General features: G+C 47.1%; 2 protein-coding genes across 3 annotated transcripts in view; one reads left to right on the top strand and one right to left on the bottom strand.

Annotated features, from left to right (window-relative positions):
* Positions 1 to 616: 616 nt before the first annotated feature.
* On the bottom strand, positions 617 to 23,043 carry eif3s6ip (eukaryotic translation initiation factor 3, subunit 6 interacting protein). Its single transcript, XM_015967393.3, has 15 exons — positions 22,887 to 23,043; positions 22,558 to 22,600; positions 22,199 to 22,409; positions 22,011 to 22,090; positions 10,067 to 10,128; positions 9,895 to 9,964; positions 9,733 to 9,806; positions 8,954 to 9,125; positions 6,557 to 6,711; positions 6,302 to 6,472; positions 2,189 to 2,322; positions 1,903 to 2,076; positions 1,644 to 1,833; positions 848 to 928; positions 617 to 776 (listed from the first exon to the last, which is right to left on the bottom strand). The coding sequence occupies exons 1-15, from the start codon at positions 22,908 to 22,910 to the stop codon at positions 702 to 704; spliced, it is 1,716 nt and encodes a 571-aa protein (XP_015822879.1). The 5' UTR covers positions 22,911 to 23,043; the 3' UTR covers positions 617 to 701.
* Positions 23,044 to 23,816: 773 nt separating this feature from the next.
* The window catches only part of smoc2 (SPARC related modular calcium binding 2), a 44,051-nt gene continuing 43,009 nt past the window's right edge, over positions 23,817 to 24,858 (top strand). For both annotated transcript variants that reach the window (XM_015967501.3, XM_015967502.3), the window contains exon 1: positions 23,817 to 24,104. In XM_015967501.3, coding sequence (XP_015822987.1) covers positions 24,030 to 24,104 — 75 coding nt within the window. In that variant the 5' untranslated portion in view covers positions 23,817 to 24,029. The remainder of the gene's footprint in view (positions 24,105 to 24,858) is intronic.

The following is a 24,858-nucleotide window of genomic DNA, read 5'->3' on the forward strand; positions in this document are numbered from 1 at the left end:
GTGGGCGAGGTGCTTAGTGTGGACGTGAAGGTCATCTTCATGTCTGGAAAACAGAATTTTATTTAGACGTAACAGATTTTCTGAGTGATGATTAAAAACGCGACGATGGGAGGCGTCCTCCTGTTTAAAGTGAAAATAAAACTCTAATCTGACGCCAGTGACGTGGGATTACGTCAATTAGGAATCAGACTTTTCTAATGACTGAAGGATTTTTTGTGGTGAAATTTAAAACGGCACAAAAAAGATGAACTGTTTTTACAAACCAAGATGGCGACGTGCCCCCCTGACTTCACACTGCCACATGGGGGGGGGGGGGGGGGGGTAAATCTCATGCTCAAAATATGGAAGTGAGGTTATTTTTAAACCAGTCGAGGTAAGGATTATTGTCGGTGTGAATATGTTGTTCTATGGTGAACGGTGTCTGTTGAGTGGTGTTTAAAAGTATTTTTTATATTCTCATTTTGTAACTTTTTCTGTTATGAGCCATGAGATGTGTGTGGGGAAACTGCTGTGGGATGATCTAATAAAAGAAATATGCAATGACCTTTGACCTCTGTCACTGAGCCAACAGTTGGTTAACACTGCCACCGAATAGTAAAGCAAAGTACCTCCCAGAGAAAATTACTCAACAGTTTTATTGTTGCCTAGTAACAGAAAAGTTGTCATCACTAAGTAGAAGAGAGCGGTGCTGCTGGTCCGCTTCATCGGCTCGTAGCGCTCCCTGACGTGCTGGATGTGGTACCAGTGATGGTCATTTTCTTCAGTGTCCTGTTCAGCTGTAGAAAGAAGATTTATTCAATTCAACCAGAACAAACCAGCAGATAGTGTGATAAAAACCACTACTGACCTCTTCAAACTTGTGGATCTGTCTGATGAAAAAGTCTCCGTAGCGCCGAGCCACTTTAGTGTCAGCGATGTGGATCATGTCCTGTAGGGAGACGCGTTTTAGACGCAGCGTGGATAAAGAAAAGCTGATTTCTACGTTTCTGCATGTATTACAAATGAATCAGATCTAAATTTATATTTAAAATCTGTTTCTTGTTTGTGTCTCTATGTACAAACGGGGGAAAAAACATTTCTAATGTAGTTCATTGGTTAATGGCTATAGCGCCTTCATGGGTTTCCACAGCCCCCCAAAGCGCTTCATAACATAATCACCCATTCACATGCTGGTAGGGAGGAGCTACAATGTAGCCACGGAAGCCATCGGCCCCTCCGACCAACACCGGCAGGCAAGGTGGGTTAAGTGTCTTGCCCAAGGACACAACAGCAGAAACCTCTCTCCGGAGCCGGCATTGAACTAGCAAGCTTTATTTCCTGTTTTTAACCAAATATGGTTTTGTCTTAATTAAGATGTTATTTCTTAGCTTAAAACTCAAAAGTTTCACATTTTCATCATAACTTCATAAACAGGGCCTTCGCCTCTTGACAGCAGAAGCAACACAAGGTGCACTAGAGGTTATATTTATACCTAGAGATGAAACGTAATGTGGTTTGATATCTAGTCTGTACAATCTGGATGCATTTAAGCTCCGAACAGAAACCTTTCAGAGACAAACGAAACCAAATCCTTCAAATCCTCCCAACTCTTCTGCATTTCTCCAGTAAACTAGAATACAGAAAACAAAACTGCTCTTCATCACCTTGTCGATGTAAAAGTCGACTTCAGAGGCGGACTGGAACTCTCCATCCAGCGCCGAGATGCCGCTGGTCCACACCAAGTTCTTCATCTTGTGTTTGAAGACGAGCAGCTGGATCCGGAACTCCTGCTCCGTCATGTCGAGGAATCCTGCCAGCTTGGCCACAGGCATGGTGGTGTAGAGCTTCAGAAAGCTGAAAGGACGAGATGAGGTTAGGTACCGGACCACAAGGACCACTCCTCTGAACGCAGTCGGTTTGTACCTTCGGATGGTGGAGAGTTGGGCCTGCTGCTGCACCTCCTCAGCGAAGACCTTCCGCTGCTGCTCGAACGGCTCTTTGTGGTAGTTGGGGTGGACATTGTCGTAGTTCGGGACCACAGGTGACAAGAACTTGGGACAGGCGAAGCTGAAGAGCTCTTCAAACACTTGCAGGTCTCTTGAGACAGAGAAGGGGACAAATGGTTGATTCTGCTGCGATAATGTTGATCTAGCATCTTAGAAAAGCAGTTTTACTGTAAATAAACGAACGAACGTGATAGTTTCCTCACCCTTTCTGCATACGAAGCATCTTGTCTCCGTACTTCTCCCTCACCTGGGTGTGGATGCTCTCATCGATACGCATGGGGTACATGGTGAGAGCGATGGCCAGGAGGCCATGCATCTGCTCGTTTTGTTTGTTGATCTAAAAATGTGGGAAAATACCTTCTGTTGGTGTATTTTTTACATTTAAAAAGAACTCAATGACCAAAAGTTTCAGCATCTTCTGATACCAACTCAGCCCCTTAGAGGTAAGTGAATGGGGCGAGTGAAAAGAAATGAACACATAGCTGGAGAGAGAGGCAAAATGATAGATTAAGGTCATTTTTTTGGGAATACTGTAATATTCTCTAATTTTGGAAAGTTTTGTATTTTCAGAGGGAAAAAGTGTCAAATTTACAAGAAGGACGTCTGGATAAGAATTTTACTTCTTCCTAAGGCAGAGGCTCCAACCTGGAGGGTCACTTCGGTTTAATCTGGGTTTATGAGCAGTGTTGCCAACTGTTTTTGACTGAAAGAAGCTGAAGTTCCCCCCACACGTCGCTAGATGTCGCCAGATGACGCCACATGCTAATTTGCATATGACGTTATCTGGTTTGCGTGATGACGTCACCGGTCTGGTAGAGTAAATCAAATAAAACCCGTGTGATTTTATTAAAAAAAATTATTGAATTTATTTTTTAATATTTTATTTACATTAAAAAAACCATAGAATACAAAACAGCAGCCTTTAAAACATCAAGGAAAGATGGCACAAAATAAATGGAAGGAATATTTATATTTTGTCTGAAGAGAAGGGAACTCTTAAACACAAAAATGTGAAATTGATAGGAATGTATGTATGATTGAATTAAAATGAATTTTCTCTTGTAGTTTTCAAGCGCCTTGAGATGTATTCTTCTGTCGTGATTCAGTGCTATATATTGACCTAAAAGATAATACAGTAATCCCTCGCTACTTCGCGGTTCGTTCATCGCGGATTCGCTGCTTCGCGGATTTTTTCTTTGGAGCATTTTTCAGGGGGAATTCGCAGATTTGCGGTATTTTTCACTGATTCGTGGTATTTTTCACTGATTCGCGGTATTTTTCACTGATTTGCGGTATTTTTCTATGCGAAATATCAAGAAATTCTTGTTTTTTTTTCATCAATTTCATCATAAAATGCACTTTTTGTAATAAAACTAAAAAAACCAAGTAAAAAAATTTTTTTCTTGAGTTTTACCCACAAAAAGAGAATGTGATCATACGATAATTCAATATAGTACTGTATGTCAGACTGGGCGGCTGGATTCGGGAGTTGAGCTTGTTGGGAGCGTGGTTTCACAGACGCGGAAGTGAGAGCGTCGGTGAAACGCCGGCTGATTTAGGAAACCCCCGAGCGTCAACGAAGTGACACGTAAATGCCGGGCTTTCCAGAAGTAAGTAAGATAACTTACTATGAGCTGATAGTTCGCTGGATTGATCGGTAGGTTGGAAACTCTTATCATGAATCTGAAGAAACGATGACTGAGAGGTGAGCTGGAAAGGCGACTTCCATTTATAGCCGCGGTTTGTGACGTAGGTGCGACGTGGAGGGAATCCCCGCGAGGGGCATGCTGGGAGTCCCTACTTCGTGGATTTTCACCTATCGCGGCCAGGTCTGGAACGCATCTACCGCGATAAACGAGGGATTACTGTATATATATATATTTTTTTTGTTTTTGGTTGGTTTTGTTGTTTTTAGTACTTGTGTGTAAAAAGAAGCAGGCCGTATTTAGTATTCAGAAACGTTACATGCAAACTGCCAATGACCTGAGGTGTTTGTCTTACAGTATTATTCTGTTTTTTATAAAAGTTTTAAATGTGCTACGTTATTGAACTCATCATAGAGTTCCAATGTTCCTTGAATGCACCACAGGTGGTGCGAGAAGCCATGTGTGAGTGCGACGCTGGTGCCAGCCAAGCTCAGCGGCCTAAATGCAGCAGGATGGCGGAAGGAGCGGTCGCCTTTAAGTAGCTCCGGTGGCTAGCTCAAATAATGGACTTGTGAAAACCCACAAAAGGTTTGATTGGCCAACGGGGGTAGCGTGATCATGCTGCACGCACATGCGCAGATCATTTTCTTTCTGATCCTCTGGAGGGAAGGACGGTCCTGTCGCTTCAGATGCATCTCTAATCTGTAGGTCAAGTCGGCTACAAAGTTGTAGTCAAAGTAGCTGAGGGGGTCAGAAATGTCGCCAGATTTGTCGCTAGGCGCTTTTTTGAAAAAAAAAAAAAAAAACAAAGTCGTTAAGGGGGTCTTAAAAGTCGGTAGAAATGGCGACAATGTCGCCAAATTGGCGACACTGTTTATGAGATTACATTTGTAAAAACTTTATTTAATATTTTATATCCCCAAAACACATCCTACTCTGTATGTGGTCCTGGTTGGGAACCACTGTAGTACGGCGTCACTTGTAATTATATTTATTAACCTGCAAAGGACTTTTTAAAAATATTAAAAAATTAGATGCCAACTTGAATTAAATGTTTAAAATGGTTTAATCAGAGCAGACGGGTTTGAAGTGTGGCCCGCTGATGCAGATCTAAACCTTCTAACATTTTTGTGTTCAGATTTTTACGGATGTCCCAAATTAGAGAACAAATTCAATCCCCTTAAAATAGTTGTAGCATGTTTGTGGCCCGTGAGGATAATTTACTACTTGGGGCCCTTGTGTTGTACAGTTTGAACTGCATGCAGATTTCTGTAGCGCTCCTGACTAGTGTTGTCAAAAAAATCGATACCTAGATATAAATCGATGCTCAAAGTGGTATCTAAATTAGATATTCCATCCCTGTGGTATCGATATTATGGACTATTATACACAGCCTTCTTCAAGTACACCGACACGCACGACAGCCAGATGCCGTAAAGCAGCCTCCGCCTCCCAGACAAACAGAAGAAGAAGACGCCGCATGGCTACATTGTAATTTCCCACGCGAGTTGTCTCCGATCCAAGTTTTGTCTGCCAAATAAATAAACAAAAACATAAACAGTGAATTTGGGAGGTGCTTCACAGCCCAACTTAATTAGCATACCAAGTCCGACACGTAGTTGTATATTCACGCTTATGTGCTTAAAGGAAACTCCCGTTTATTGCAACCCGGACTTAATTTCTAGCATGCAGTACGTTTGTTTACTCACGCTGACAACTTTGGTGCTACTTGGATTCCCCGGGGTATTTAGATCCATCGGCGAATCGCCGTCAGATATGGATATCCATATAACGGGTGCGGACGGGCACCCATGGTGCAGCCTCGAAATAAGACATTATCTGCACCAAAACATCTTCATGTCGAAAGGTTTTGTTAGGAATCATTAACGTGATTCCCCGTTCGTTTGGAGCGGGTCTGGGATTTCTAGGCGTGAACAGACTAGCCGCGGCTAATCTAACCGGCGCTTTTAATGACGTCACTGCCGTGCGCCAATCTGTTTTTATTAAGATTACCGGTAGATGTACCTTTGTCCTACTGTGGAGAAATTCATTTTCTCCCTTTATTGACCAACAGAGTTGTTCAAAAGTACAGAACAAAACATATGGCATTACATCTTATGACAAAAATGCACCTTAAACAGAGTTTAAGCAGCAAAACATCACTCTGCAAATAGTGTATATATAGTGAGACAATTCATGATTTAAAGTGTTAACTTTCGCCAGTTTTTGTATGCACGTTTTAAAAAATACTGATACTTGAAAGGTTTAAGCACTTTACACACTTAATTCTTAACATTAAATTTTTGCAATATAAATTGAGGAATGTTATTTTTTGAATAAACTTGTTCGATAAATGGGTGTTTTTGTAAATAGTATCGAAATCGAGCACAGTTTTTTTTCCAGTATCGAATCGAGTTTGAAATTTTAGTATCGTGACAACCCTACTCCTGACTGACCCAGGATCTGTTGTGTCGACTATTTCAGACATTCGGGGTTCTCCCCGGTTTAAAAGTGTTACTTTTGCGCATTCCTGATTTTACGATTTCTTTGGGGTAAATTTTAAGATTTTTCCACCGAAACACAATAATGTAAGATTATTTTTTAGATCCACCGAAGCTCTACGGCTGTACTAAAGCGATAATGCCCACAACAAACACAGCTCCTACTCACCATCTCATATTTATACGTTGACCTCTGGAACATATTTCTTGTCCTCTGGATGTAAAGAAGAATGTTGGCGAAAACGCGGATGGCGTCCTGGTAGCGTCGCATCATCAGGTACGCAAACCCCACGTAGTAATAGGTGGTGATCTGGCACTCGGGTACACGCGAGTACATACTCTACGAGACAGGATGCCACAAGGGTTTACCAGGCAGGATCATCACCGGTGAGTCATTAACCAGAGGGCGCTGATTAGAGGTTACCTTCTTGTTGAGCTCAATGTTCTCCAGGACTTTGATGGCCTGGTAATAATCCCCGAGCAGAGAGTGGAGCCTCAACAGTCCAACCAAACTGAAATAACCCAACATCTTGTACAAGGAGTGTCGTCCATATTCTCCAGCCACGCTCTCTGGGTCTCCTGCATCCCAACAACAGATCACACGTTGACAGCATTTCATCATTTTTTAACAATTCCAATTCATTTTCAGATTTCACTGAAAAAATCAGGTTATTTAAATCCTCGTTAACTCGTTCGCTGCCAGCGTTTCTCACCGTGTTACCCCCAAACTCCACTACCTCCGCTCCGCTCCGACACGAACGACGGAGCAAAATCGGTCCCGTTGTAGTCAATCAGAGCAATTCCACTACTGCGGCCGTTAGGGCTGTCGCGGTAACCGCAAAAATGAAATATCGCGATATGAAGAAGCCCACCGCGCTGCATCATGGGCCACCGCGATTACTGAACTTGGTTCAACTCAATGATGCATGTTGAGAAGGATGGCTGCACTGGTATCAAAACGAAACGTTACTTCGCTCCTGTGGGAGCGCTTTGGTTTTCAGTACGTCAGCTGCTGCGCAGCCAGAGTCCTTGGCCGAGACAGAGCTGCCACCAGCGGCAAATAAATAAATAAACAAACGCTCGGAGACCTGCTGAAGTCCCGGACAAGCACTGCTTCTGCAGCCGTCCCAAAGAGAGTTTGAGCCGAGCTGGAGCTCACTCGCTACCTGCAGGAGGAATGCATCCACCCTAAAGAAACCCCCCTGACATGGTGGAGCAACAACCGGGAGAGATTCCCTTTGCTCGCCAGAGTCGCACGCAAGTACGTGTGCGTTAGTGCAACGAGCGCACCATCCGAGAGGCTTTTCAGTGTTGCTGCAAATGTTGCCACCCCTCTCAGATCCTCTCTCAAACCGTAGTTAACATGCTGGTTTTCCTTGTGGGTAACAAGGACGTGACCGAGCTATAAATCACCGTCATTCGTGTGTGTGAAAGTGAAATGATAGTGCGCCCGCCCCCCGGCGCGCGCGCGCCCGGTACATGTAATTTTTTATGCTTGATTTTAAACAACTAAACAAAATGGGGACTTGTTTCTTATTTGTTAGATGCTTCAGCCAAATTTGCATTTAAAAGTTTAACCTCCTGAATTTTGTTGTTTTTAAGTTCAGTCGGACTCCGACTGTCGGAGAAACAAACGTTACTGCGATCTGTGTTGTTACTGCCCTTTGATCTGCATTCAGTAAAGTGTTATTAAAGAAGGCACGGCAATTTTTAACCTTTTTTAAATGTGTAAACATTATGTTTAGATAGTACTGCAATAAAAAAGTGCTGCAATAATATCGCACACCGCAATATTAAGCCACCCTGAATCACCGCAGGGGGAATTCCTCAACCGCGACAGCCCTAGCGGCCGTGCTCCGACCGTGCTCCGGCAGTGCGCCGCCCTCTGTTCCGCCATCCGGCAAAAATAGAATCGATCCTATTTTCGCCGGACGCCGGAGCACCTCCGCAGTAAATGGACAAAAATCACAACCGCCGAACAGGAAAAGGAGCAAGCACAACTTCCGTTTTTCACAATAAATCGATAAACAAAAGGCGTTTTTTGTTTCATATGCACAGGTTTAACAACTTTTAACAACTATCAATGGCGGCTGAAGTTTAAATGCACAAAAGTAAGCCATAAATACAGTTTCCAATATCAAAGTAGTCACCCTTTGTTGATCCAAACATTGCTGATGTCTCAACACAAATGATGGGCAGATTAAACAGTTCATGTCGATGCTTCTCCCACACAACGGGTGTTTGGATCTAACTTCTGCGTTTATTGCTCGGACTGTATCGCAAGATCTCGAAAATCCCGCGCATGCTTGTCTCCGCACCGGAGCGGAGCCGTTGTAGAGCGGGTACCAGTAAAAATCGAGTTCGGAAGCGAGCGGCTGCGGAAGGCGGGGGCGGACCGGAGCGGAGGTAGTGGAATTTGGGGGTTACTGTTTTTTTAAGAGTGACAGAACGTTGCGCGCTAGCATGATGTCGACGCCAAAACAACCCAAACAAAGCGGAGACTCACCTCTTACATCAGGAAGAATCCGCGCGTTTCGAGCGTTATCCATTCGTTCATAATCCGTTGTTGAATTGTGATCGGCAGACGCTTTTCCGGTTCGCGCCTCACTTTTTTTTAAAGCAGCGGCCCAAAACGATCTCCTAACACATGGATGTTCTGCTTCCTGATCACGTGACGTGTGACGTACGCGGTTGAAGATCAGCTTTAGAGCGGAGATGTTTGTTCTCACGGTTCGGGGGCTCGTCCGACATCCACACAGTAAAAACATGCAAATGATGACTTTAGTCGTCATTGGCAGTGAATGAGTTAAAGGCTCTTTACCTCCACTGGTGTAGACCTCAAGCTGACGGTTGATGTTGCTCTTATCCACCAGGGAGTGGAGAACGTTGAGGACACTGTGGACGTTCCAGATCTTTGGGTTGTTCCTCAAGAACTCAATTTCCTCCTCAGACTTCTTGGCCGTCTTACAGCGGTACTGGCTGAAGGACTGGAACTGTGAAAGGAATAAACAGAATTCCCATTTTAGTCACCACCACGTGTCTGTACTTCCCGTGGGGTTGCTGGGTGGAAACGGGAGACGAGCTGAATATGCCCGACAGACTCGTTCTCCGTCTGTTCCACACAGAGGACGAGTCAGGATACTCGAGGCAGAGAGCACCATGAGGGGCGGGACTAGCCAGCTCATAAATAACCAATCAGGAAAAAGGCAGAAATGACGACCGCATCATGTGACGCTGTAGCTTTTTAGCTGTAGTCAAAGATGGCGTCCGGCGACAGCGCAAACATTTCTTACGAAAGGCTTTTAGTGCTTCTACTCGTGGTTTCGAAGACAAGTCCAGGTCATTTAGAACAGAGCAAAGAGCCGCAGCAAGCTCTGCTTCAGACGCCATCTTCGTTGTTTACGAGAAAATGAACGTTGGGGTGTGTGACGTGCGCTGGCTCGGTTAGAACTTGCAGGAGGTGGGGTTATCTGAATGGGAGCCTGGCTGGCCGGGCTATAAAAAATATCGATGCATGTCAGAAAACACTGGAACCAAACTGAATAAAATGTTCTAAACTTATGTGACTCGTGTTGGGAAAATGAATATCCTGAAAGAGACCTGGTAGATGAACTCATCGATGATGTCCCAGAGCCACTGGTTTGGGAGTTCCAAGGGGGCGGGGCCATCAGCATCTGTTTGCAATCAAATTTTCTCATAAAACCGACGTGTCAAGAAATAATTTACACAATTGGAACAAAGGAGGAGAGAGAATGGACGCACTGAGGATGTAGTTGAACAGGTTGCAGTAGTTGTAGTACGACTCGAACCTCTGCTCCAAAGTGGGTCCTCCCTGGTGACAAACACAAAACGTTTTTACTACAAAACGCAAAAATCGCTCCACATTTCAGCCGATAGGAAGAGTGCCAGAGGTCTGAGTTAAGGATTTACTCACGCTGACTTTAGCATAGATGTGTCTGTAATAGAGTTCCTTATAGAGGATCAGGAACACAGCATCTGTTCAAATAAAATTACATTCAGCATTTTTTATGATGAGCCAGAACAAGATGATTTCATTCATTAATGATAATGACCCGCACTGTAGCGCCTTTCAGAGTCGGAGGACTCCAAAGTGCTTTACACTACAGTGCATCATTCATACGTTCACACGCTGGAGGGGATGAGCTACGATGTAGCCACAGCTGCCCTGGGGCGCGCTGAGAGAGGCGAGGCTGCCGAGCACTGGCGCCACCGCGCCCTCCAACCACCACCAGCAGGTAGGGCCGCTCAATTAATCGAATTTTAATCACGATTACGATCAGAGTTTAGAACGATTATAAAAACAAAACAAGCCGGTTATTTGCTCCTCCCACTTGCGCTGCCCTGAGTTGCAAATGAAGCGCTCCTCCCACAGTGATGCCAACTTAGCGACTTTGACGCTATTTCCAACAGCTTCTCAGACCCCCTTCTTGACTTTTTAAATCCTAAAAGTACCTAGCGAACACGTCAGAAACATCTCTGGTAACCCTTAGCTACTTTCTGGATAACTGTCGTCGACATTTCCTGCAGGTTAGCTAAACACTCCACCTGCGCTCCGGACCGTTCTTCAGGACATTAGGAAAGGGATTGATGTAGTGATGTGTCGGTTGCTAAAGAAACAGCTCTCAGAGCCGGTGTTCTGAGAATTTCTCCTACCCGGTAAAACTTCCTACCCGTTGTTACTGAGCATGTGCGCGCATGCGCACAACACAAAAGGGGAATGCTACTCCGCTGTCATATTTGCAGGAAAATACATTCCTTTGGTTAGGGTTAGGGATAGGGTTTGTGTCATGTAAAACAACGTAAAATTCTACTACGGGTAGGACGTTTTGCCAAAGTAGGACGCTTTCTCAGAACACCGGCTCCCTGTTGGAGTAACCAGAGTGAGTGACACACACACCGTACCTGCGGGCTCGTGAGCTGCTAAAAACGGCTAAATGTGCGCGTGCGGCGTGCTAAACACACGTGCAGCTTGCCCCGATTGCTGAGAAACCGGGTTGGGGGGTGGGGGTGCAGCTGTGGTTGGGAAAATTATTACATTAACTGATGGACCTGTAAATAAATAGTTTATAAATAAGGTAGAAATAAGTTCCTCACGCTGATAACTAATAACTAATCTCTCTGAGGACACGGTGCTAGTGCACGCTCCTACAGCACCTTGACATGACTCAATAAATGTTATGCAACATTTTGTGAACAACAATTTATTTGTATTTATTTGTTATAAATGCCACTGTATAATTCTTGCTGTCAGTATTTGGGTCTGTACTGGTTAGACTTAAATGAGTTAAACCAAGGTCTAGGGCTGTAGCGACGCATCGATGACGTCGACGGCTCGATTCTAAAAATTTGTCGACGTCAGATGCGGAAGTCGACGCACCGCGCCCACTTGTTGCATCCCCAGGAGTTTGTAAATAGAGGAGGAATCTGCCTGTTTTTCCTCTAGTTCGCCCTCTTCTCCGCCTTCACCAACATCTCCGCCAAATACCGAAGACCCGGAATAACGTCCGTCCACTACTAGATTATTTTCCTGTTTTGCCCGCCTTCGTCTCCCGGCAACGGACAACAACTTCCGGGGTCAGATGCGCTGCTTCGTCTCTACCGCAGATGTAGAACATCACCGGGAGCGTTTCTCCCTTCATTAAGGAGCTTCTTTCAGACATGAGGAGAGCTGTTTTGGTGGTAGCAGTCTCTCCTCCGTGCTGGTCTGTTTGCTGCTGGGTGTTTTTGGTTTATTTAAACTTGGTAACTTGAACTTAACGTTGGTAAAGCTACTGTTAGCATCTTCGCTAACAGCTTCTTGCGTTTGGATAAGCTGTTACGTTTTGGTTTAGAGTTAATCTTTTTTGTGGTGCAGATCTCCCTTTTATTACATTTAGAGTGTTGTGGGTTTTCGGTTTAGTTTAAAATATCATCTTGAGTTTGGTTTAACCGCCCAGTTTAGAGTTTGGACCCCTACTTATTTGTACTTTGTTTTAATTCCCCTCAGGCAGAATTAGTTTTATTATTCCCAACCTGTGGATGGAAAGATTTATGATTTTTGTTGTTGTAAATAAACCTGATCATCATTTTAACTTTTAAATCCCGTTATTGTCCCTTCCTTTTTGCACACGAGCCAAACTCCCCAGGAAGGGTCGTAACACCACTCGCCTCACGCACATAAGTGACCAAAACAAAGCAGCATGGAGACACTCCGTCTTCTACCACCTCTCAGGCAGCAGCCTGCACTCCCAAGTTCTACACGTCACCAGAACATAACCAACCGCAACACAATAAAAGCAGTGTTATACAAAATGGAAGGCCTGTAGTGTTTATTCTCTTACAGTAACAATTTATCACTTATTTTGAGGAATTTATTTGAGATTTTCTGGTTTTTGTTAATTGTGCAATAGAAAAATAATCATTAGATTAATTTTCTAAATAGTCATTAGAATAGTCGACTATTCGATAAAATAATCGTCAGAATAATCGTTTTAAAAATAATCGTTTACCCCCAGCCCTACCAAGGTCTATAGCTCTTGGGTCATAGACTATGAGCTATAAGTATATTGGTCTTTTTATACTGGGAACCAGGAGTTCTCTTTCTTAACATTCGTTTCGATGTCTCACTATGGGATACGCCCCTCCGCGGATTCCTCAGAAGCACTTATCTCAATACGCCAATCCTGATTGGCCAGTGACCGTGACGTACGCGTCCCCATGCTACTATAAGTAGCAAGCGTCCCAACGCACGCACTATTCAATCACCTCTTCTCGCTTCGGTGGTCGCTTATCTCTGAGGTAAGTTAGCTCAACTGTTCACAGACGGAGCCTTCTAATATTCTCTCCGTCGCCGAACGTTAACTTACCGTCCTTCTGTCCTGACCTTCACCATAGGTTCGGGGCATAACGAGCAGCTTCACACTCCAGTGCACCTGTTCGCTCTCTGCTAACACACCAGTTAGCCAACATGGAAGCCGCTCCTCCCACCAGAGGAGTCGATGGCTCAGGAGCTCGCCTCTGTACCCGTGGGAACAAAATCTCAAGCAAAGACCCGCACAAGGTCTGCTCGAGCTGCCTCGGGCTGGAACACGCCCAGCTGGCATTGGAAGTCCCCGGGTCATGTGAGAACTGTGCCTGCTTCACCCTGAAGAGCCTTCGCCGGCGGCTAGCGCGCCAAGCTAGCCTGTCGGGGAAGGACCCTTGCCTGCCGGCCCCTGGGCCACCGCCTGGGGACGCCAGCGAACATGCCCTCCCGGAGCCGGAACCGTGTGCCGAACTCAGCTGGGGCTCACAGCTCGAACTGGCCGGTCCGAGCCACCCCGTCGAGGACGTGTTGGAGTTGGACTACGGAGACGACGAGGACACCTCGGAACTCCTCATTTCAGAGGAGGACGAGGATGACGACGTCTTTCTCCCCGTCGCTCAGGCCTCCATGCCTAGCTTTCCGTCCTCTCCCAGGGATGGAGCGGCTTCTCCGGCCGCCCACCTGGACATGCAGTCAGTCTGCCGACGCGCTGCGACCAGGCTCAACATCCCTTGGCCCACCGTGGTCACTGAGGCTGTCAGGTCCCGCTACGAGGGTAAGAAGCTGCCTCAGGCCACAAGGGCGGCAAAGCCCCTCCTTCCCGCCTTCCCGGAGCTTCTCCAAGAAGTGAGGTCCTCCTGGGACAAACACCCTTTCAGCTCAAGGTCTCCGGTCCAAGGAGCCTCCTCGCTGGACTTCGAGGGGATGGAGAGGGCTGGCATGCTTCGCATGCCGCCGATGGAACCGCTGGTTGCAGCCCACCTGCACCCACGACTCTCGGCAACTTCCTCCAGGCCTCCCGCTCTCCCTGCAAAGGCGGACCGCTTCCAGTCGGCGCTGAACGAGAGGGCGTACAAGGCTGCCGCCATCTCGGTCCGAGCTTTGAATGTCTCCTCCATGCTCTCAGCGTACCAAGCCGAGCTCTGTGAGGACATGAATACGAAGCCGGACCCGGAGGTGTGGGAGGAAATCACCGTACTGACCGACATCTGCCTGCGGGTGCAGCGCTGCGCGGTCCAGGCTACGGCGAAAGCTATGGGCATGATGGTGCTTCAGGAACGTGCACGTTGGCTGAACCTCACCAACCTCTCTGATAGAGAGAAGGAGGACATTTTGGACATGCCAATCGTGCCTGAAGGCATTTTCGGCTCTGCCCTGGCATCGATGCAGCAACGGTGTGAGGCCAAAAAGAAGGAGGATGAAGCCCTTCATCTCTGCCTTCCCCGTAAGCCTTCACCGGCACTGCCGGCTCGGCCGAACCTTCCTCAGGCAATACCCCGAGCCCAGCCTCAGTTCCGGATCCCAAAGCGCCCGAAGCCTCAAGCCGTCCAACCAGCTCCCTCGGGCTCAGCGCCTCGACCAGTGTGGCCTCAGCGATCCGGCAACCAAGCTGCTCCGCCGCCGGGACAATCCACCCGACCCGGCGGTCAGCAGGTGAGGAAGAAGAAGAGGGCAGCCTGACGGAGTTCTTTCCCTCCCGACGCTGCAGCTGGCAGTTCCCCGTTCGCCAGCCCCTCCTGTTCAACGTTGCCATGGTGCTTTCTCCCCCCCTCACGGAACCCCTCCGGCAGTGTCCCCGAGCGGTCCAGGGTGGGGCCAGGACGTGCAGCCGGCTGTGCCGGATCAGAACACACGTCACAAGCACTCAGATTGTTGTTTTTCACAAACATGTCACGCTCAAGGAGCATTAAAACGTTCGCTGCCGCATCCAGACAAAATGTCAAGGGCGCAGCAAAAATCAATAAAAATGTTACCCATGAGCGGTCCCAGGCGGGGTCGGCCCCTGGCGGACTTTCTAGCCAGCCACGGGTCGTCCCCGTACACCTGGGCCGTCAAAGCACAAAGCCCCCGCGCATGCGCAGTGGTTGCCACGAGCACTGCTGCCCCACAACCTCTGGGGGGAGCTGGTGCTCCGTGTGTCACGGCTGTGTCACCGCTCTCAACTCACATGGAGGAATGGACAGCGGTTTCTGCTTCACATTGGGTGATAAGAACAATTTCGAGGGGTTACAGGCTCCAATTCGCCTCAGTTCCTCCTCGATTCTCCGGCGTAGTGTTCTCCCACGCCCAGGGGTCGTCAGCTCACATCCTTCAGGGAGAAATCTCCTCCCTGCTGGAGAAGGGAGCGATATGCATTGTGCCTCCCGATCGGTCTCAGAGCGGTTTCTACTCCAGGTACTTCCTGGTCCCGAAACGGGGAGGGACCGGGATTCGCCCGATCCTGGATCTGAGGGCCCTGAACCGATGCCTCAGAAAGTACAGATTCAAAATGCTCACGCTCTCATCCCTTTTGCGTCTGATTCACCAGAACGACTGGTTCACCTCAATCGACCTGAGGGACGCATACTTTCATATTCCCGTGTACCCTCCACACAGGAAATTTCTGAGGTTTGCCTTTCAGGGAGTGTGTTACGAGTACACCGTGCTCCCATTCGGCCTCTCGCTGAGCCCGAGGGTGTTTGTCAGGTGTACGGAGGCGGCGATCGCCCCTCTGAGAGGGAGGGGCATTCGACTGGCCACATATTTAGACGACTGGCTCCTGCTGGCACGGTCCAGAGAGGAGGCAGCGTCAAACACGCTGGTTGTGATCCGTCACTTGTGTGGTCTGGGTTTCAGAATAAACTGGCAGAAAAGCGCTTTACTCCCCTCCCAGAAAATAACCTTTCTAGGTCTGAATCTGGACTCAGGGGCGTTCACGGCCCGTCTCTCGACACCGCGCGTGGACGCGCTCTCGCTCTGCCTGGCGCGCTTCCGCCTACACAGTTCGGTGCGGTTTGCGTTATGCCTCAGGCTGTTGGGTCTCATGGCGTCGGCTATTTCAGTGGTACCACTCGGCCGTCTACACATGAGAGATTTTCAACGCTGGGTGGCTTCTCTGGGTCTCTCTCCAGTGCGCCACAGAGCGCGCAGGGTGACGGTCTCTGCAGCGTGCGTCGCGGCGCTCCGCTGTTGGCGTCACCCCTCCCTCTTGGCACAAGGGGTGCCTTTGGGGTTGGTTCTCGTGAGGAAAGTGGTCACGACAGATGCGAGCCTGTCAGGTTGGGGGGGGCTCCTGGAGGGTCGCTCTGTCAGGGGTGTGTGGAGCAGAGAGCTCTGGGGGACACACATAAATTATCTGGAACTCCTCGCGGTCTTTCTGGCCCTGAGGCGCTTCCTGCCTTTTCTGTCCGGCCATCATGTCCTAGTGAGAACAGACAACACCACGACTGTGGCATATATAAACCGCCAGGGGGGGCTGCGCTCCATGCGGTTACACACACTGGCACGCAGACTGATCCTATGGTGCAGCAGGCATCTCCTCTCAATCAGAGCCACCCACGTCCCGGGTGTTCTGAATCGGGGGGCGGATCTGTTGTCCAGAGGGACACCCCTGTACGGGGATTGGAGCCTGCATCCAGCAGTGGTGGAACAGATTTGGATCCGGTTCGGCACAGCCGTAGTGGATCTTTTTGCCTCCAAGGAGAATGCTCAGTGTCCTCTGTTCTTCTCCCTGCGCGACCGAGACGCTCCACTCGGCGTGGACGCGCTGGCGCACGACTGGCCACGGGGTCTGCTTTACGCTTTTCCCCCAGTGGCCCTGATACCATCCACCTTGCTGAGGGTACGAACCCAGCGCCACACTCTCATTCTGGTGGCCCCATTCTGGCCAGCCATGCATTGGGTGGCGGACATTTTCCAGCTCCTGGAGGGCCAACCTTGGAAACTGCCGCTTCGCAGGGACCTGGTGTCCCAAGCGGGAGGCTCGATCTTCCACCCTCATCCAGAACGGCTGGCCCTGTGGGCCTGGCCCCTGAGGGGTGCGGACTAGTGTCAGCAGAGCTGCCCCAGGCAGTCATTCGAACCATTCAGAATGCTAGGGCCCCCTCCACTAGGTCCCTATATGACTGTAAATGGAGGGTGTTTGAAGCCTGGTGTCAGGGCAGGGAGGTCTCACCCTTCCAATGCCCGGTGAATGTCATTCTGTCTTTCCTGCAAGACTTGTTGGATGGGAAGAAGGCTTTCTCCACCATTAAAGTGTACCTAGCAGCCATTTCCGCCCGACACTTGGGTTTTGGGAAGAAATTGGCAGGTCAACACCCCCGGGTGTGTAGCTTCATGAAGGGCGCGCGCAGGCTTCTCCCTGTGTCTCGACCCCTGGTGCCCTCATGGGATCTGTCCTTGGTGCTGTCGGCCCTCTCCGGGCCTCCATTTGAGCCTATGGACGGCCTGGACCTTAAGATCCTGTCTCTTAAGGTGGTGCTACTCCTGGCTTTGGTATCTGCAAAGCGAGTTAGTGACTTACAGGCTCTCTCTGTGCACCCATCCTGCACCCAGTTTGCACCAGGTGACATGAAGGTGTCCTTGAAGCCCAACCCTGCCTTTGTGCCTAAGGTGGTGGGCTCCTTTTCTCCTATTATCCTCACAGCTTTCTACCCACCGCCCTTCTCCTCTCCTGAGGAGGAGCGGTGGCACAAGCTGTGTCCGATTCGCGCGCTCAAGGAGTATGTGAATCGGACAAAGAACCTTCGCAGGGGGGACCAGCTTTTTGTGTCATGGGGTGGGCCTCGTAAGGGGAAACCCGTCACAAAGCAGAGGCTTTCCCACTGGATTGTGGAGGCTATTTCTATGGCTTACTCCTGTCAGGGCATTCAGGCACCTGTTGGGCTCAGGGCCCATTCTACTAGGGGCCTGTCTGCTTCTTGGGCCCTTTTTCGGGGGCTGTCAATCCAGGAGATTTGTGCTGCAGCAAGTTGGGCTTCTCCACTTGCATTTGCACGCTTCTATAAGCTTGATGTTTCGGTCCCTGCAATGACTCACACGATTCTGAGTGTGGGGTCTTTGGCGGGCCAAGACGTATCCCTGTAGGTTGGTGATCGCTGGATAAGCTGTCTGGCAATACGGGAGTCTCCATATCCCATAGTGAGACATCGAAACGAATGTTAAGAAAGAGAACTTTAGGTTACTGTCGTAACCCCGGTTCTCTGAGTAACATGAGTGAGATGTCTCACCAGACAACCCTTCTTGCTGGGCGAAGCGAGAAGAGGTGTTTATCTTGAATAGTGCGTGCGTTAGGACGCTTGCTACTTATAGTAGCATGGGGACGCGTACGTCACGGTCACTGGCCAATCAGGATTGGCGTATTGAGATAAGTGCTTCTGAGGAATCCGCGGAGGGGCGTATCCCATAGTGAGACATCTCACTCATGTTACTCAGAGAACCGGGGTTACGACAGTAACCTAAAGTTATTTTAGTGATCATCTTGTTTCTTATTTATTTTTGTCCTGATTGTGCCCTGAGCAGTTTTATGACTGAATAAAAACAAATAAAATCAACATAAATTGAAAAATCGTCCTAAATAATCGAGATCTCAATTTCAGTCACCATAATCGTGATTATTGTTTTTGCCATAATCGAGCAGCTCTACCAGCAGGCAAGGTGGGTTAAGTGTTTTGCTCAAGGACACAACAGAAGAATTCTCTGTCCAGAGCCGGCATCAAACCTGCAACCTTTGGATTACTGGACAACCCGCTCAACCTCCTGAGCTACTGCTGCCCCTTAGCACATTAGTGGACCAGAGTAATGCGGGTCATCATATAACAGATGTCGGAGCATCATCATCATCATCATTAGAAATAAAGAAAACAATCTTTTATGTAGTGCCTCTGAAGCTAAAAATCACGAGGTGCTTCACAAAACAAATTTAAAAGATTTCAAAACATTTAAAATATGTTTAAAATGAGAAAACTGTTAGGTCCCTGTATGACCGGTGTCAGAGCTTAGTCCGCATCGTCGGCAGTAAGTCGGGCTCGTTCCCAGTGAGAGTTGGACTCCGCCAAGGCTGCCCTTTGTCACGATTCTGTTCATAACCTTTATGGACAGGATTTCTAGGCGGAGCCAAGGTGTGGAGGACATCCGTTTTGGTGGCCTGAGGATCAGGTCTCTGCTTTTGCAGATGATGTGGTCCTGTTGGCTTCATCAGAACGTGATCTTCAGCTTTCGCTGGAGCGGTTCGCAGCCGAGTGTGAAGCAGCTGGGATGAGAATCAGCTCCTCTAAATCTGAGACCATGGTCTTGATTCGGAAAAGGGTAGAATGCCTTCTCCGGGTCAGGGATGAGGTCCTGTCCCAAGTGGAGGAGTTTAAGTATCTCGGGGTCTTGTTCACGAGTGAGGGAAAACTGGAGCGTGAGATCGATAGGCGGATTGGTGCTGCGTCTGCAGTGACGCGGGCGTTGTACCGGTCTGTCGTGGTGAAGAGAGTCAGAAGGCGAAGCTCTCGATTTACCGGTGGATCTACGTTCCTACCCTCACCTATGGTCATGAGCTTTGGGTAGTGACCGAAAGAAGGAGATCACGGATACAAGCGGGCAAAATAAGTTTTCTCCGAAGAGTGGCTGGGCTCTCCCTTAGAGATAGGGTGAGAAGCTCGGTCATCCGGGAGGGGCTCGGAGTAGACCCGCTGCTCCTCCACATTGAGAGGAGCCAGTTGAGGTGGCTCGGGCATCTGGTCGGGATGCCTCTCTGGTGAGGTTTTCCCGGCACGTCCAACCGGGAGAAGACCTAAAGGTAGACCCAGGACACGGTGGAGGGACCAACCCTGCTTCTTAAAGGAGACCACTGATCTCAGGCTCAGGGGGAGAGAGTTCCAGAGTCTGGGGGCCACAGCAGCAGATGATCTGTCACCTTTGGTCTTTAGCCTGGTGCTGCACAACCAGTAGGCTTTGGTCACACTAGTGAGATTTATAGGCAAACTTTTTAACAGTTTAGTAAAATGTTCTGAAACATTTTTGTGCTTTTTGGTAGATATAAAAACGTGGCTAAAATCATAAATTTGGATTTTAGACAAAGTAAAGGAAAATATTTTGAATTTTAAATGGGTGGACAAAAGTGAATAAAGTTTTTACAAATAAGTATTTATGGAAAAGCAAAAGGGAGCCTAAGTCGTTCGCTCTTCCTTCTTCCATCTCAGGAACGTTGCTAAGCTGAGTCCCATTCTGTCCCGCTCTGAACTTGAGACAGTTCTCCACACCTTCATCTCCTCACACTTAGACTACTGTAACTCTCTTTTCACATGTCTGAGCAGAACCTCCCTGAACCGTCTACAGGTGGTTCAGAACGCCTGTGCTCGGCTTCTGACCAAGTCCTCCAAACACACCCACATCACCCCGCTTCTCCTCCAGCTTCACTGGCTGCCAGTCAACTTCAGGGTTCATTTCAAGATCCTGGTTCTGGTCTATAGGGCCTTACATGGACAAGCACCATCTTACATTGGTGATCTTCTTAGTCCCTACACCCCCAGCAGGTCCCTGAGGTCCAGTGATCAAAGCCTACTGGTTGTGCAGCGCCAGGCTAAAGGTCAAAGGTGACAGATCATCTGCTGCTGTGACCCCCAGACTCTGGACCTCTCTCCCCCTGAGCCTGAGATCAGTGGACTCAGTGGTCTCCTTTAAAAAGCAGCTGAAGACTCACTTGTTCAAGCTGGCTTTTGTATGACCTTCTTCACCTCTCTCTCTTTATTCTGCTCTCCCCACCTATTCCACCTTCCTCAGGATCCACTGATTTCCCTCTTTCCAGTTCACTCTCTCTCTTTCTTAACATTTTTTAAAATCACAATTGTCTATTTTTGCTCATTTTAAATACATTTTTAAACATTTTCTAAATGCTTTTTTATATTTTTACATTTTTTGTTTTTGTGAAGCGCCTCGTGATTTTTATCTTGAGAGGCGCTTTAGAAATGATATTTTCTTCTTCTTCTAAGTCACGCCCATCTACTTCCGGACCACGGGCCCCCACTAGAACGAAAAAATGAATGCAAGTCAACGGGGCTAAAAACGCTATTTTCTAATTCTGCTTGTTTTGTGCCATGGATTTCACAGATGAAGTCTGTGAATTTAAAGATGCATTTTAATACCAAGAATGTGCTTATTTTCATTAGGGGGGGGGGGGGGGGGGCACTATTTTAGGTTTTGTGTGAAAATATATCCAGGAGTACAAATGCACATCACGAAAGTGACGTCATCGAACCAGACACGGAGAAAACTGAGAAAATGGCTGTAAGTATAGCGACAGGGTATCTGCAGGTTTAAAGGAGCCAAATTTAAGACTTTTTAAGACCTTTTTTAAGGCCACTTTGACCAAATTTAAGCTATTTTTAAAATTAAATTTAAGCTATAATTCCCAGCTATTGCCTGGAACCGGTGCTAACCACGTCGCAAACGTGGGATTAGCCATCCAGTTACCATTAAACTTGCACGTCCCCATGGCGCAAGCTCCCACTAACTTAACCAGCTTCTGTGCTCATCTAAAAATAGCCCCCTTTCACAACCAGCTGAATGTGTACGGTTCCGCTTACGCCAACATCGTACACAAAAAATGCTGAACACTAACTAGAAATTCACGAAAATTTAATAGAAATAAAATAATTTTGTTTATTGGGTCTTTGGTCATTTAAGACCTTTGGAAACGGGATTTAATGATTATTTGTCATTTTTAAGGATTTTTAAGGCCTTAAATTTGGAAAAGCAAATTTAAGACTTTTTAAGACGTTTTAAGGACCCGCGGCTACCCTGAGCGAACTTCTAACCCTTTCTTCAGGAGGAAACAACCACCATAAATCTGGCCATGAGGTAAGTAGCAACTACGCTAGGGGGGAGAAGAGATTCTGTGGTGACGTCACACATGCGACATGCCACATACGTGTCTGGTGTGTAGTCATGCTAATTACTAACTTTTACAAGCTGATAAGTGGATTAGAAAATAACTTTTAGTCCCATTTACTTGCATTTATTTTGTAGTTTTTCCAGGGACCCATGAGCCGACCGGAAAGGGAGGAGACTTAGGCTCCCTATTAGTAAAACATAAAAACAACACACTCACCGTTGCCAACGAGCGTTGCAATGCCATCAGCCTCCGGCCAAGGAGAAGTCTTGAAGAAACGGTCAGTTAGCTTGTTCCAGCTGATAGGAAATGAGATCAAAATAAAATGATAATCAGGATTCGTGTGGACATAAATGCTCTGGTCCTGCTAAAACCAAATAAAACACACCATCACATTTCCAACACACCTGTTTTCATACACATCCTGGATCTCGTAGATCTTTTGCTCTATGCTCTCGCTGGACACACGGTTGGACTGCAGCTCATAAACTTTCTGGTCGATCAGGTCGGAGACGGTTTTGTGGAAATACTGCAGGAAGTTCTTGATCACCTCTGGGATGACATGGTAGGTCTGCTGCTCATACTGCCTCTCATAGGCCAGGTCTGCTTTTGGGTCACCTGCAAGAAAAGTAAAACTTAACACATTTTTACCTGAAAGGCCCTTAAGGTCTGGACAACAGTTTACTTACTACCAGTGCATGAATTAAAATGCTTAACTTTGGGGAACAAATTGCCATAAGGCACGTTTAAAGGCGTGCATACTTACCGGTGTGCAGATCATAGTCGTTTGAAAAGGAGTATGGATCATACTGGAAACAAATAAAATATGACAAACATTCGTTACTAATACAAAACAACTTGCGCGTCGGTAATGATTAGTAACTATACGTTTCACCCTTAAAACCTTAAAATACAACTATATGACGCTAAATATTGCACACGAAAGTGCTTTTATTCACATCATAACCTGCTTTAACGCACACTCATGGTCAGTTAGCGTTGCACTAGCTTTGAAGCTATCAAGCTAGGTGGGTACCGCGTTTTCAGGAGTCATTATTACAACCTCTAATCATAATAGGGACAAAGGGTGCTAACCTCCTCCTCCTCGTGATACGACATGTTGGTGGTCAAAGCTCGAGAGATAAATTAGAGTAATAGGCTAAACCTGGCCTCTACAAGCTAACGCCGCTAGCTAAACCACGCAGCTAGCGTTGAAAAGACAGGCGAGGGAGACCGGAAGCAAAAAGCTGTGAAGGCAAAAGTGAAGCATTGTGGGAAATTGAGTGACATTTCAACAAACTCGTTAAAAATTTGTTACGAGGATAATAAAACTGATATGTCATAATTTATCTCACAAAACCACATTTATACAGACTATTTGAAGGGATAAATGTTGATTTATGTCTAATTTAGAAAGAGCGACAGAATGCAATGAATTATCTCATCTCCGAGTGTTCTTTGCTTTCTGTGGATATTTGTTGCCCTCTTGTGGTGAATGTTTGACTTTACAAGAAACATGTGCGCTCATAAACAGTCGTTTAATTTAAGCAGTAAGGTAAAAAACCTATTGTTAAAATTATATTGTGTTAGATAAATAAAATTAACTTAAATCTTAATGAGATTATCTGCAAACAAATGGGAAATTAAAAATATAGTTTTAAAAAAGGATATTTAAATACTTGAATGTCCGCAAGAGAACGGAATCTGGACACTCTTGACGCGTGCGCTGTGTTTATTTTTTGACCATCACCCTAAAATCCCCTGAAACAATCCGTTGAGGTTTTAAAGAAGCTGAGTGGCAAAAGATAGTTTGCCTCAGCTACCAGCAGACGGAGTCCTTTAAACGTACCTTTACCTGCCCCCCAGAAAGGCTTGCATCCGATAAGCAATCTAGTCCACTAAATCAAGTGTACAGGAAAGGGGTGTGGAAGAAGGAAAAAAGAGAAAAGACACGAGGGAGTGGGAAAAATCTTGGGTACGGGGGGGTGATTGCACTGCCAGAAATAAAGAGAGTCTACAAAAACGGTTTGGCAGACGACAGCAAGGAAACGAGCCTAAATAAACCAGCAGCTCTTGCTGACCAACTCGGGCTTTTATTTATTTTTATTTACTGGCAATTCTTCTTCTGATTTTTAATAATTTTCACATTAATTTTTTGCGTGAAAGTGAGATTTCTGTAGCGCAGTGGATTTTGGACCGTGCGTAATTTGGAGAGTTTATTGCCACTCCGTGTCCAGGATGCGCGCCTGCCCGCTGATGGTCTTCCTCTGCCTCCTGAGCGCCGGACGCACGCAGAAGTTCTCCGCTTTGACGGTATGAACCCGCATTTGTTAGGATCTTTGTGCTCGGAAAAAAGATAAATACTCTTGTGCGTAAAACACGGTTTATCCACCAGACTTTGTCAGAATGTGTTGACTTTTGCTTTATTTACGCTGAAAGTGAAATAAACTGTCTTTGTTCTTTTAAACCCCGCTTTCTCTCTGCTCCTGTCCTGCATGTGAAGCGTTGCCTGCCTGTGGTTTGCCCTTTTGCGCCGTCACCTCTGCCTCGCTGGTGCAGCCCGCCAGTGCCAGGCTGCACCACAGCACATGGCATTGTTTACATCGGCAGCCGGCCAGCATCATGTCCAATTTCTCATTAAACTGCAAGAGAAATTGCGTTTCGGAAGGAATTTCATGGCCACGATCAAGTTCAGGTGCGGTGCCAGAGAAGGATTAATAGAGAGCGGAATGTGCACCGTCAGAAGTTTTCTCCTTGATTTACTGGTTGATGTGACAGCCTCCTCCCCAGCGACATTATTTATGTGTTGAGATGCCTCGGTGTTCAATTGGAAACAAATGGCCAGGAATTATTAACCTGCAGGTGAAAGGGGTGACGATCTGTTCTCTCTGGCAGCACCATGGAGTTGTGGAATGTGGGAGGAATTGTTTTACTGCTCTTCTGAGCTGATGCACACCGTTACACCAAAACCGCAGACCTGTGTTGTTTATGGTGGTCACGGCGAATGTGGCGCTGATTCCAAATAAATGAAAAGATTACAGCAACATTTATTCTCACGAAGATCCTC

Source organism: Nothobranchius furzeri, chromosome 12, assembly GCF_043380555.1.
Source record: "Nothobranchius furzeri strain GRZ-AD chromosome 12, NfurGRZ-RIMD1, whole genome shotgun sequence".
NCBI classification, from domain to species: domain Eukaryota; kingdom Metazoa; phylum Chordata; class Actinopteri; order Cyprinodontiformes; family Nothobranchiidae; genus Nothobranchius; species Nothobranchius furzeri.

Bases quoted from the DNA above. Each gene is read 5' to 3' on its own strand.
- eif3s6ip (XM_015967393.3), bottom strand. From the start codon at position 22,910: ATGTCGTATCACGAGGAGGAGGAG. The intron at 9,807-9,894 runs GTGCGTCCATTC...GATTGCAAACAG, and splicing joins CCTGTTCAACTACATCCTCA to ATGCTGATGGCCCCGCCCCC. The intron at 777-847 runs GTCAGTAGTGGT...TTCTTTCTACAG, and splicing joins AGATCCACAAGTTTGAAGAG to CTGAACAGGACACTGAAGAA.